At 39.8% G+C, this 12,105-nt stretch overlaps 1 protein-coding gene across 3 annotated transcripts in view; it reads left to right on the top strand.

Moving 5' to 3' along the window:
* The window catches only part of LOC135713619 (facilitated trehalose transporter Tret1-like), a 51,798-nt gene extending 40,866 nt beyond the window's left edge, over nucleotides 1-10,932 (top strand). For all 3 annotated transcript variants that reach the window (XM_065236756.1, XM_065236757.1, XM_065236758.1), the window contains exons 2-5: nucleotides 8,427-8,733; nucleotides 8,953-9,144; nucleotides 9,250-9,398; nucleotides 9,492-10,932. In XM_065236756.1, coding sequence (XP_065092828.1) covers nucleotides 8,427-8,733; nucleotides 8,953-9,144; nucleotides 9,250-9,398; nucleotides 9,492-10,424 — 1,581 coding nt within the window. In that variant the 3' untranslated portion in view covers nucleotides 10,425-10,932. The remainder of the gene's footprint in view (nucleotides 1-8,426; nucleotides 8,734-8,952; nucleotides 9,145-9,249; nucleotides 9,399-9,491) is intronic.
* The last annotated feature ends 1,173 nt before the right edge of the window (nucleotides 10,933-12,105 follow it).

Raw genomic sequence — 12,105 nt, forward strand, 5'->3', positions numbered from 1 at the left:
CTCGACCCACTAGCCCACTGTGTTTTTAATGGAATAGCATTTAAACGAACACTCGGAATTCCAGCAACCATTACCATTCGAAAGAGGGGACTTTTCCCGTCACTTTGAAACTACTAATGAAATGTTTCATCGGATGCACTTTTTAAGTCAAAATATAGGTCAATTTGTACGTGTCTATGGGTCACTATTCCCTCAGTATGGAATCGAAAAAAAAAACTTTGAAAAATGTCTGCAGTTGTCTCAACATGACCGGATAATTCGGGAATGCCAACTTTTTTGTTATAATGCTTTAGAACAAATACACAGACAAGAGGAGCGATTCGATATAAAAGCTGGTAAAGCATAAAAACGCCTTTAAAAACAATTTTGGGGTGCTGAATCCAAATCTGTGGTTGTTTCGGCAATCAAACATGTGGGTAATTTTGTATAATCTTGTAAAGTATTTTGTGAGTAGAATTTTTAATCAATTTTCAAATTTCTGTTCATGCTTACGGTGGGGTATCAAATAGGTCATGCAAGATATATTTTTTTTAATTGGTATGTTCTTGAATGACACTCCCCTCTATTCTGCGAGTCACGTGACTCGCTCTCTCACCGGTGAAGTGACTCTCCATTTGATTTGCAAGGAGAGTCACCTGACAAGACGTGGCAATTGTCACATCACCGGTTACAGGGAGTCACTAGAGACTCGCAGAATAAGCGCACAGGTAGAGCGATCTGCATGTGTATTGAATATAGTTTTGAGAATTCAGGATGAATGAAACATTGGATATTTTTTTAATTAGGTGGAATGTCGGCTTCGGCACTTCTTTCGCTTTTATCGCAAGGGGAGTAAATGAAGTCTAAGAGTGTTAATTTTTTGCAGAACAATACATTGGAACATGATGCAAATAAATACACGCTGATGATAATAGGTAAAGAAGTGCTGAATCCGACATTTCCCCTATTTTCTATCGTTAAACTTTGGATATATTTTATTCCAAATGTGTTTTTGAATATCAAAGCGTACGGAATTATGATAATCGTACTAGAATTAGCAAAAGAAAATCATAAATACAGTTTTTCTTTGATGTGATCGTCTCACTCCACAATTAGCATTTTACTTACCCTTTGCTTTTGCAGGAAGCATTTATGAAATCTGTGGGTAGGAAGTGATCTGAGCAAACAAAAATATTTCGGGTGGCTTGGTTTTCCCTCACTGTTGGATCAATATTCTCAAGCCACGTGAATGGAACGTCGGTGCATCTATAAGTTTTAAAATATTTTAACTCTCAATTTTTTTATTTGCAACTTCACTACCTTTTTCCTACGGCATAGAATGCAGCACTTGATGCAAATGTTGATTCAAAACAATTTCTCACACCACAAGATTTACGTCCCATTTAAAAAAAATGTTACGTGTTCACAGCACAAGACGGAAACGCTGAAACGCTAAAACTCATCAACTGCGAACACACCGAGCTCAACACGAAGTGAAATCACATAAAGCTTCATTCATGTCATGTCGCGATGCGTTAAATTAGGTGTTTTGCACTGCTTATGACAGCACTTACCACCAAAGGACGAGCTGCGTTCGATCACGTGAATTGATAGATAATTGACTTGAGAATGTATGGCGGAAATTATTTTTAAATTAAAATATCAATAATGGAAAAATTTATTCGATATTTTATTAGTATATAAATGTGCGAGGGGTTCGACTCTATCTTAGATGCACAGAAGATTTTTTTTTGCTGTCCTGAGATGCGCGCGTGATAAGTAGATAGATTAAATATTAATGAAGATTTTGTAGATTTCCGGCAAAAAGATGGATCGCGATGCGAGTAGATAGATTTAGAGGCTTGAAATGTAAAATATTTTGCGTAGAGTGATTCGCTAGCGTTAGATTTTTCAAGCATTTAGGATTGAGATTTAGATGTGTCGATAATGTCACTATTACTAAACAAAAAAATGCTCATACCAAAAAAGCAATGTTCGAAGAGAAATTCTAAAATTTCTAAAATCTCCATGCTGCAAAACAGTTTTATCCACCGCAGTTTGTTTTGGTTGCGTATGTATTGGTAATAAAGGTAATAAACTATAGAGGCAGAATAAGCGCAGCAAAGTTGCCAGTTTTCTTGATATGATGTCTTTGGTATAATTGTACTTGCCACACAATTATGCTAATGTAAAATGATACCGGCATTGAAAGCTCTCAATAAATAACTGTGGAAGTGCATCTAGAACACTAAGCTCAGAGCACGCAATAAGCTTATATGCGATAAGCAATAAGTTTAAATTCGAAGAAAAAGAAGAAGAAGAATTCAAAAAATAAATAAGATGTTCTCATCTTACCTACAGACACTCTATACATAAGCACCAACAGAAGTGTACACACCTTTCAATATATGAATCTTGGGTATGTTTGAATTGTACATACCAGTAAAGCTGGTATAAATGGTAAAAGGTGGTATAAGTGTAAATAAATTTTGAGTGTAAAAAGCGTTCTCTTCACCGCTAGGTATCACTACCAATTTAAATTCAAATGGCTCCGTTTCTGATTTCCATGTAACCTATCTGTTCTGTGATAAGCGGGACTGCTTCTGTTATTTTCAAGGAAAAGAGGAAATAGTTCTGAAATTTTATTAGCAATGAAACAGCAATACAAATTATTAATCAGAAGTTTTTTTTTGCGTGTTGTGCATTTTGCACAGAAGTAGACTCATGCGATATAAATAATCCCTCAAACAAAGTGCCACGTTTTACAATAGAACATCATATCAACTGTTAGTGGTGTTAGAACATTGATTTTTTTTCTAGCGGGTATGAGCTAATATTTTTATGGAATATTATTTTTAGCGCATGAGTCTACTTTGGTGCATAATGCGCAATACCTCTGCTGACAAGCACGGAGAATAGACTTGCACTGTAGCATTAATGGCCCTTCGCTCATTTTCATCTTCTATTCAATTGTCATACTGCCGTACTCTAACGGAACTATCTACCTACCCTCTTCTAAGACCATTCTCTAGCTAATAAATTATCGCACTAAAGCTTCATGTTAGATAGCATTTCCAACCAACTCTGAAAATCGCAAACTTCGCGTATGAAGTAACATAAAAACGCTTTGATTGTAACAACTCAAGGCGGGAGTAGCCGTCAACAATGCTGATGATGGTACAGCACGCAACAACCACCCTACTGCTTTCTCTCTGAGATGACTAAGTTGGTCATGACGAGAGGAGCAACACAATAGTTGGGTAAAGAAGAATTGCATTAACACACCATTCACTGGAAATGCTTTCGGCAACGTGGGGCTTTAGGTAGTGATGAAACGTCGCTAGAACTATTCCACAGCCGCAGACAGTATTTGAGCAAAGTCAAGCGCAAACTTTTTGCCTGTAGATTTGAAGATAAACTTCAAATCTCCGCGTACATCGTACGGGTTAGACAAAGAGTGTGCGTTTGACTTGCACTGTCGCATTAATGGCCCTTCGTTCATTTTCAACTTCTATTCAATGTTCATACTGTCGTACTCTAACGGAACTATCTACATCTCCTCTTCTAAGACCATTCTCTAGCTAATATATCAAAAACAACATGTGAAAAGGGCCTACAAGCATTTTGTAAACAAACCTTCTTAAGCCATTTTCTCGTCACCCATATGACACCAACGCAACCCATTAACATCACCGGGTAGGGGGAACTTTCTCCTTCCCGATGATATTGTTGGTATGCATGGGCGTTCCTCGGATGGCGAGAAAAAGGGCCTACAAAGGTTTGTTTACAAAAAGCTTGTATGCCCTTTTCACATGTGGCTCTTGATATATAATCACACTAAAGCTTCATGTTCGATAGCATTTCCATCCAACTCTGAAAAGAACACGGATAACAGTATAAACTAAAAAGAGGTATAGTTAATCAGTTTTTGAAGGTGCGTTTGGTTTTAGATCAAGTGCTTAATAAAAGAAAAAAAACAGGACCTAATAACAGAAAAGCGTTAATGAATTATGCTCGGATAAGGTGCACATAGCTACCATTATACACTGAAAGCGAGCGATCATTTGATCTGCTGATATTTGAGTTTGTGCAGCACAAAATTACCGTAGAATATTACATCTATCAAAAAACTCATCCTTCCTTATCAAAATCTCATTATTAGGAGTAAATCTATGCTCCTTCGCAGGCTTACGTTTTAGTCTAACTTTTACAACTAGAGTCAACCCTGGCAAACTTCATAGTTTTGCAATGTGGTATGTGCGAGAAAATCACACTTTTTTCCATTCAAACTAAAATTTAGCCTATTTTACTAAAACTATACGTTCAATAATTTTGGTCAATTTTCAAGTGTCCATTGTGACCATTTAAGAAAAGTCAGCAATTTTATAAGCCTTCATAAGTTTGAAATTTTTAAAAATGTACTGTGTTTGTTATTGAAGTTTTCATCAGTTTTTTTCTCTCTAAATTGATATGGAACATGTAATAAGTTTATAAAATTTATTCACAATTATCTCTAAAATGTTTGTACTTGTATCATTTTAAACCATGACTAGCATTTGATGAGAAATACTTCACCAGGGTGGCAGCTTATTTTTTAGCATTCATTACTGAAAAATGTCACTTTTCGACACTGTTTTGAATAACATAATGACCTACTTTTCATAACTTAAATAAAAGTGTTAACACTCTTATGAGTGCAAAAAATGTGGTATGCAGCTCGTGGGATTTTTTCAACACTCGTCGTACTAAAGGGTGATACGGTCAAAATTTGGTCAATATCAACTTGACGTATTTCTTTCAATTTTGCATTTAAAAAACCTGAACACCCCTCATTTTGAAGGTGTGTGTGTGTAGAATGTTGCTCCTATTTTGATTTTGGAATTCACTCTTCAGTTGTCAAAATGCCGTCCAAGCAAGAAGAACAGCGTATTAAAATTTTGCTCGCGCATCGCGAAAATCCGAGCTACTCGCACGCAAAGTTGGCAAAATCGCTAAAAGTTGCCAAATCAACCGTTACAAATGTAATTAAAGTGTTTGGGGAACGTTTGTCGACAGCCAGGAAGTCTGGATCGGGGGGAAATCGAAAACCGGAAGCCGCTGAGACGACAAAGAGAGTTGCCGGTAGTTTCAAGCGAAACCCTAACCTCTCTCTCCGAGATGCCGCAAATAAGCTGAGTGTATCGTCTACAACCGTGCATCGAGCCAAAAAACGAGCCGGACTATCGACTTACAAGAAGGTAGTGACTCCAAATCGCGATGATAAACAAAATACGACGGCCAAATCGCGATCCCGGAGGCTGTACACGACGATGCTGACGAAGCTTGACTGCGTGGTAATGGACGACGAAACCTACGTCAAAGCCGACTACAAGCAGCTTCCGGGACAGGAGTTTTATACGGCAAAAGGAAGGGGAAAGGTAACAGATGTTTTCAAGCACATGAAACTGTCAAAGTTCGCAAAGAAATATCTGGTTTGGCAATCCATCTGTACCTGTGGCTTGAAAAGCAGCATTTTCATAGCTTCCGGGCTGTCAACCAAGAAATTTACGTGAAAGAGTGTTTGAATAAACGTCTGCTGCCTTTCCTGAAGAAACACGGTTGTTCCGTACTGTTTTGGCCGGATTTGGCATCTTGCCATTACGTTAAAAAGGCCATGGAGTGGTACGCCGCCAACAACGTGCAGGTGGTTCCCAAGGACAAGAACCCTTCCAACCAGTGCTGCAAAATTTCGACAATACACGGTGATACTCAAAATTCTGCTTTGGTCACTCGTTTGAGCTAACAGTCATCGTCAAGGCAAACCATGTCAATTGTCAGTAGCATTTTTGTCAGTGACGAACATGTGCTGATTTGTTTATTAGCTAATTTTGAAATGAAATTAAATGGCTTGAGCAAAACAATTACATGGAGCCATTATAGTGATTAAGCATCTACGTCCTGAACCGCTTGGATAACAATAATGTGTCTTAGAATGCAAGAAATTACACTTTCTGTTACCAGGTGAATCTTTGTCATTGACGAAAAAATGAATGAGATTTTGACAAAGATTTTTTTGAGGATCAAGTCTATCATTGACTATGTGAAAAACAATTTTGTCAATATCGCTCAAAAGTCTGTCAATGACAATGACAAATCTCAGCACTGCTCCCAACACGCCAGAGCTCCGCCCAATTGAGAAATACTGGGCTATTGTCAAGCGGAACCTAAAGAAGACCAAAAAAACTGCTAAGGGCGAGCAGCAGTTCAAGGCAAACTGGCTTTCTGCGGCGAAGAAGGTGGACAAGGTGGCTGTACAAAATCTGATGGCAGGGGTCAAGCGTAAGGCCCGGCAATTCGGATTTGGAAAAGCGGAAGCCTAACTGAATATTTTTCCTGAATTTTATACCAATTGAACTTGAAAAAGAAATTTAATTTGATTTTTTAAATTAACGATTTCACCGATTTACACGCGTTTTCCCTTGACCAAATTTTGACCGTATCACCCTTTACGTACTATGATTCACGTTGAAAAATTCTTCTTTTTGAAACGTGATGCATACATAGCTATTTCATTAGGATGTTCCTTTTGATATTAAAAAATAAATAAAATCAAAATACAAGCAGACATCATAACCAGTGATGGAAAAATCAAAAATCCAAAATCAGGAACGGCCGAGAATCGCTGCTGATCTTATCTTAGCTGATCTTGAGAGTAGCAAAATCACATAGCAGAAAATCAAGGCTGATATTATCTTAGCTGATTTTGAGGTAACAAAAACCAAACGGATAAATCAATAGCTTGGTATACAGCCAAAGTAAAAAAAAAAACGAAATCCACCGCCATTTCGGAATCCAATATGGCAGACCAAAATACAATATGGCGGCCTACGAACAGGGAATATTCATCTAAACCCATGCAATATGGGTTTCTACGGAATGCGCTCGATGAGGGAAAGTGGAAAATTGACATCCGTCGCCATTTTGGAATCCAATATGGTAGACCAAAATCCAATTTTGGGAAAATGGCAGCGGGTGGCAATTTCCACTTCCACTCATCGAGCCCATTCCCCAGATACCCATATTGCATGGATTTAGATGTATATTCCTTGTCCGGGGGCCGCCATATTGGATTTTGGTCCGCCATCTTGGATTTTAAAATGGCGGCGGATGTCAATTTTCCACTTCCACTCATCGAGCACATTCCGTAGATACCCATATTGCATGGGTTTAGATGCATATTATCTGTCCAGGGGCCACACATTGGATTTTGGTCCACCATCTTGAATTCCAAAATGGCAGCGGATGGCAATTTTCCACTTTCACTCATCTAGCCCATTCCGCAGATACCCATATTGGGTGCATGGGTTTAGAGGCATATTCCTAGTCCGGGGGCCACCATATTGGATTTTGGTCCGCCATCTTGGATTTATGGAAGCCATCTTGGATTTAATTTCATCCGGAATGTTGACTTGAATTTCGGAATGCCTCAAACTCAAGAATTTAACATGTGTCTTCTAATCCTATGATTTTCGATGATTTTGATCTTGGCTGATATTGATGCTGGTTGATTTTGGGAACCGAAAATCACGGCTGATATTGGTCGAAAATCACGTGTGATTTTCGTGGTGATGATGGCTTGTGATATTGGTGCCTGTGATTTTAGGTGATATTGATCTTGAAAGATTGCTGATTTTTATTTTCTGATCTTGCTTTTTAAACCAAATTTATCGCCATTTTGGATCAACCATTGTGAAAATAAACCAACATCCAAGAATTTAAATGGCAGACCTTCCCTGAACATCAGCAGGTGTTTGGCAGGCCTTCCCTGAAGCTCGGCAAAACTTCCCTGAACTTTGGAAGAACTTCCCTAAATTTAGGAAGAACTTCTCTGAACTTTGACAGGACTTCTCTGAACTTTGAAAGGGATTTCCCTTAAAATTCGCAGGACTTCCCTAAATTTTCGCAGGACAAATGTGAACTTTAGCGTACAAGCAATTTTTTTTCCAGAATGAATGATTTTCTAGCCACATTCTAGTACATTTTCAGAAACAATTGTTGTTCAAGAATTCAGCAGGGATAAAAATTACAAAATTATTTTAAAAACCTTCCGTCGACCACATCGCAAAGTCTGTTCAAGCGGTGAATTATCACAAGCTTTGCATGCTTTTTATGCAAATCTGTAATAGAATCTTACATTTTTCGGTTGAGTGAAATGTTTGCAAGAAACTTGTCAATCAGTGATTGGCCTGCGGTAAAATTCGAGTGCTGATTTCTTACCATTTAATATGTCCACCAATCCTGCAGACATTGCCAATCACAGAAAAATAGTCGCAGAACGTTTCTTTTGTTCGAGCGGCGTCCGATTATTTTGATTAGCAAATCAGTGATATCATTCCACCCAGCCACTGCCCAAAACGAACAACAACTCACACTCACCAGTTCCATTCCAATCGTTCTTCCTTTTGCAGATGGTAGCAATGGCAAATCCAGCCGACAATCCGGAACCTCCAACGATAGCCACCAGCACGGTTCAGGAGGACAAGCTGTCCGCCAAGCCACTCAAGTCCAGCAACGAGAGCCTCAACTCGGACGCCAATGGAAACCCGAACCCACTGACGCGCAAAGCCGCCATCGTGCAGATCACGATGGCCATCGTCGCCAACATCACCATCATCTCGTCCGGAATGGGGCTGGGATTCCCTTCGATTGCCATGATTGAGCTCACCAACTCGACAAGCTCGGTGATGTTGACTGAGAATCAGGCCTCTTGGTTCGGTAAGTGTGCACTCGATGCCAATGCCGCTATCGCTATGAAGATAATCTGTACGCTAATTGTAAAGCAAGGCAGCCTCCATCGCAATCGGTTTGGCTTTGATTGATAGCCTCTAGTTGGCACGATTCTCCGGATTTTATGATGTGTGTTTGTTTGTTTATTGACTGATAAGTGATACATTCTTCTGTTTTTCCCTCCTCTCTGTTTTGGATTCATAACAGCTTCTGTGACATCAATTCTGTGTCCCTTTGGTGGATTATTGGCCGGTTTTCTGTTGGATAAGATCGGGCGTAAAAAGACGCTCTACTTCATCAACATCATTTCCGTCGTCTCGTGGGCCATGATGGCCTTTGCCAGTAAAACAGACGAGGTGCTTCTGTTTGTGGAATTGATGGTCGCCCGGGTGATTATAGGTGAGAATTCTCAAGTGGTTCGGTGATAATCATCGAACGCCTGACTAAATATGTTTACTTTGAGTTGAGTGCTAATATCAAAGCTAATCCATGCTTCAATTGTAGGACTTGCCATTGGGCTTTCCAGCTCACCTGCATCGGTCTATGCTGCGGAGATATCGCACCCTAATCTCCGAGGTCGTCTCACGCTTCTGACAGCGCTCTGTACCGGTATTGGAATGTTGGCTGTTTACACGCTGGGATATCTGTTCAAGGTGGGTGCCCTGTTTATTAGCTCTTTGATTATCAAGCACGGTTTTCTTAACGCAACCTCCCAAACACCAAACTTATTCTGAACTCTATTTCAGGATGACTGGCGCTTCGTCTGCATTTTGTGTGGACTCTTCACACTCGTGTCGCTTGTGTCGGTGATGCCTATCCCGGAGTCACCGAGCTGGTTAGTGGCCAAGAACAAACTTCCCAAAGCGGAGAAATGTCTCAAGAAAGTCCGAGCCATCAAGGAGAACAACCATCCCAAGATTAATGAAGAGCTGGATAACCTAGCCAAAAACATCGCCCGTTTCCGCTCCAACCAGACAAGCAACTCCAAATTTGCCATGCTTCGTAAGCCGGAGGTCTACAAACCGCTCACCATCATGTGCACGTTCTTCTTCTTTCAACAGTTCACCGGAATCTTTGTCATCATCGTGTATGCCGCCCGGTTCTCCATCGAAGCCGGAGTCAGTATTGATCCGTTCCTAAGCGCCGTATTTGTTGGCCTGACTCGTGTCGTAACGACCATCCTGATGAGCTACATTTCCGACAGCTTCGGTAGACGTCCACCAGCACTGTTTTCCGGTTTTGGAATGGCTACCTGCATGTTCGGGTTAGCGGCCTGCACCGTCTACCCGGTAAAGGGAACTGATCTCCAATGGATTCCAACGTTCCTATTGGTGGCATTTATCTTCTGTGCTACCCTTGGATTCCTAACGCTCCCATTCGCGATGATCGCCGAAATGTTCCCGACAAAGGCACGTGGTTTCCTAGCCGGGCTGACCATCTTCGCTGGCTATACTATGTCGTTCATCATCATCAAGATTTACCCGGCCATGGTTCACACCTTCGGTAGCGAGTACGTGTTCCTATTTTTCGGAATTATATCCGTCATCGGAATTGGATTTGTTTACATGTTCCTACCAGAAACGAAAGGACGAACCCTAGACGAAATTGAAAGCTACTTCCGGGGTCCAGTGGACCCCGGCGAGGTGGAACTCAAGCAAAATCATGATCCTAAGGTTTGAAGGATTAAAAGAAGGCACCTTCCAAGCCGGCATCCTGTAAATGCCATAATATTAAGAACTGTGATATGCGGTAGCACTTACAATGTAAGCGAATAGTTACAATTAGAAAACCCGAATGTCAGTAATCTTAGGTACGAAATTCGCCGAGCGCTAGAAAATTTTGTACGTTTATTTTTGACATGTGCTAGCAAAAGTAGACGATATAGTGATTTGAGAAATGGAAAACAAATCAAACCTTGTTACAAGCAGACATATTTACAACTACACGAAATTCATCTTTTAGGTATAACAAGAATGATTTTTCTTGAAAACTTAATAAAAACCAGTACACTGCCGTATGCAACTCAGAAGGCAAAGTTACTTATCATCATGATTGTGAAAGTAGTGTTTGTTATTGGAACCAAGTGAACGCCGTACTTTAAACAAGTGCACATAAGATGCACGTTGCATGCAGGTATCATAACGCTTAGCGTCCGTAATAAAAAAAAGACAAATTATACAATCCAAATGCCTGGTTCTGATTTGTCAATTGAAAGAAGTCACTTATTGCTATTGAAAAATTTCTTGCCCCTTCCTTAACATTTAGTCGCAGCCACCCTGTGTTTGGTTGGTTGGTTGTCTTTATTTAGGAGATTTTCAGCCAGACGCTATACATCCTGTGTTTGTGAGATGACACTAAACAATACAAAAACCGGCATTCCCAAATCCTTCACCAGAGGGGACTTTACCCATAATTTCTAGATGAACCTGACTGAAGACTGAAAGTTTGTGTAGGGGAATGGCTCTATTGTTGGCCTAGGGATCTAATGATTCGATAAAAATATCCTGTTCTTAAATTCAAGAGCAAATTTTCAAATAGGTGTATCTGCTTTTGTAAGCAAAGATTCAAACGTCAATTTGTAGAAACTCTTAGCTCGCCCACGCAGGTTGGGTAAAGTTTCCACAACAACCGAGCTAAGAGTTTCGACAAATTGACGTTTCAATCATTGTTCACACGGCGAATGAGAACGACTCAAATTTGAGTTTAGTTCACTCATAATCGCCAAAAGTGCAGGAACTTAGCGATGAGTAAAATTTGTCTTATGGTTTCCTGTGGAAAACCTAAAAAATCTGCCGGAAAATGAGGAAATTGACGAAAATTTTATTCACTCTCGGAGTAGTACCAATAGACTGAGTGAATCCAATCTTTACTTTTCTCAAATTCAGGAATTTTTCCCTGGAAAATCCTGGAAAAACCTGGGAAAACAAACACCAGGCAAATTAACTCATCGCTGAGTTTCTGCACTTTTGGTGATTATGAGTGAACTAAACTCAAATTTGAGTCGTTCTCATTCGCCGTGCACACAAGCAGATACGGCTATTTGAAAATTCACGCTTGAATTTTTTTTTAATGCGTCAACTGGACAATACAAATGTATATTTTTGATTGCTAAGTGAAAACTTGTCAAACAAATGCATTCCTTTGATTTTTATGAATGGGCCCAAAATTAGGGACATTAACCCTACAAAGCTAAGCAAAAATGTCCCATCATTTTGAGACTACTAACGAAATGTTTAATCGAGGGCACTTGCGTTTGATTCTCCTGGTCAAATTTCTCTCAGTCTTTGTATGGATAAATATCGAGATAAAAATTGTTTGCTCAAAACCTCTGAAGAAACATTTCAGTAGTAGTCTCAAAAT

Source organism: Ochlerotatus camptorhynchus, unplaced genomic scaffold (assembly GCF_037179485.1).
Source record: "Ochlerotatus camptorhynchus isolate MF236.1 unplaced genomic scaffold, CSIRO-AGI_Acam_v1.1 ptg000574l, whole genome shotgun sequence".
Classification (NCBI taxonomy): Eukaryota; Metazoa; Arthropoda; class Insecta; order Diptera; family Culicidae; genus Ochlerotatus; species Ochlerotatus camptorhynchus.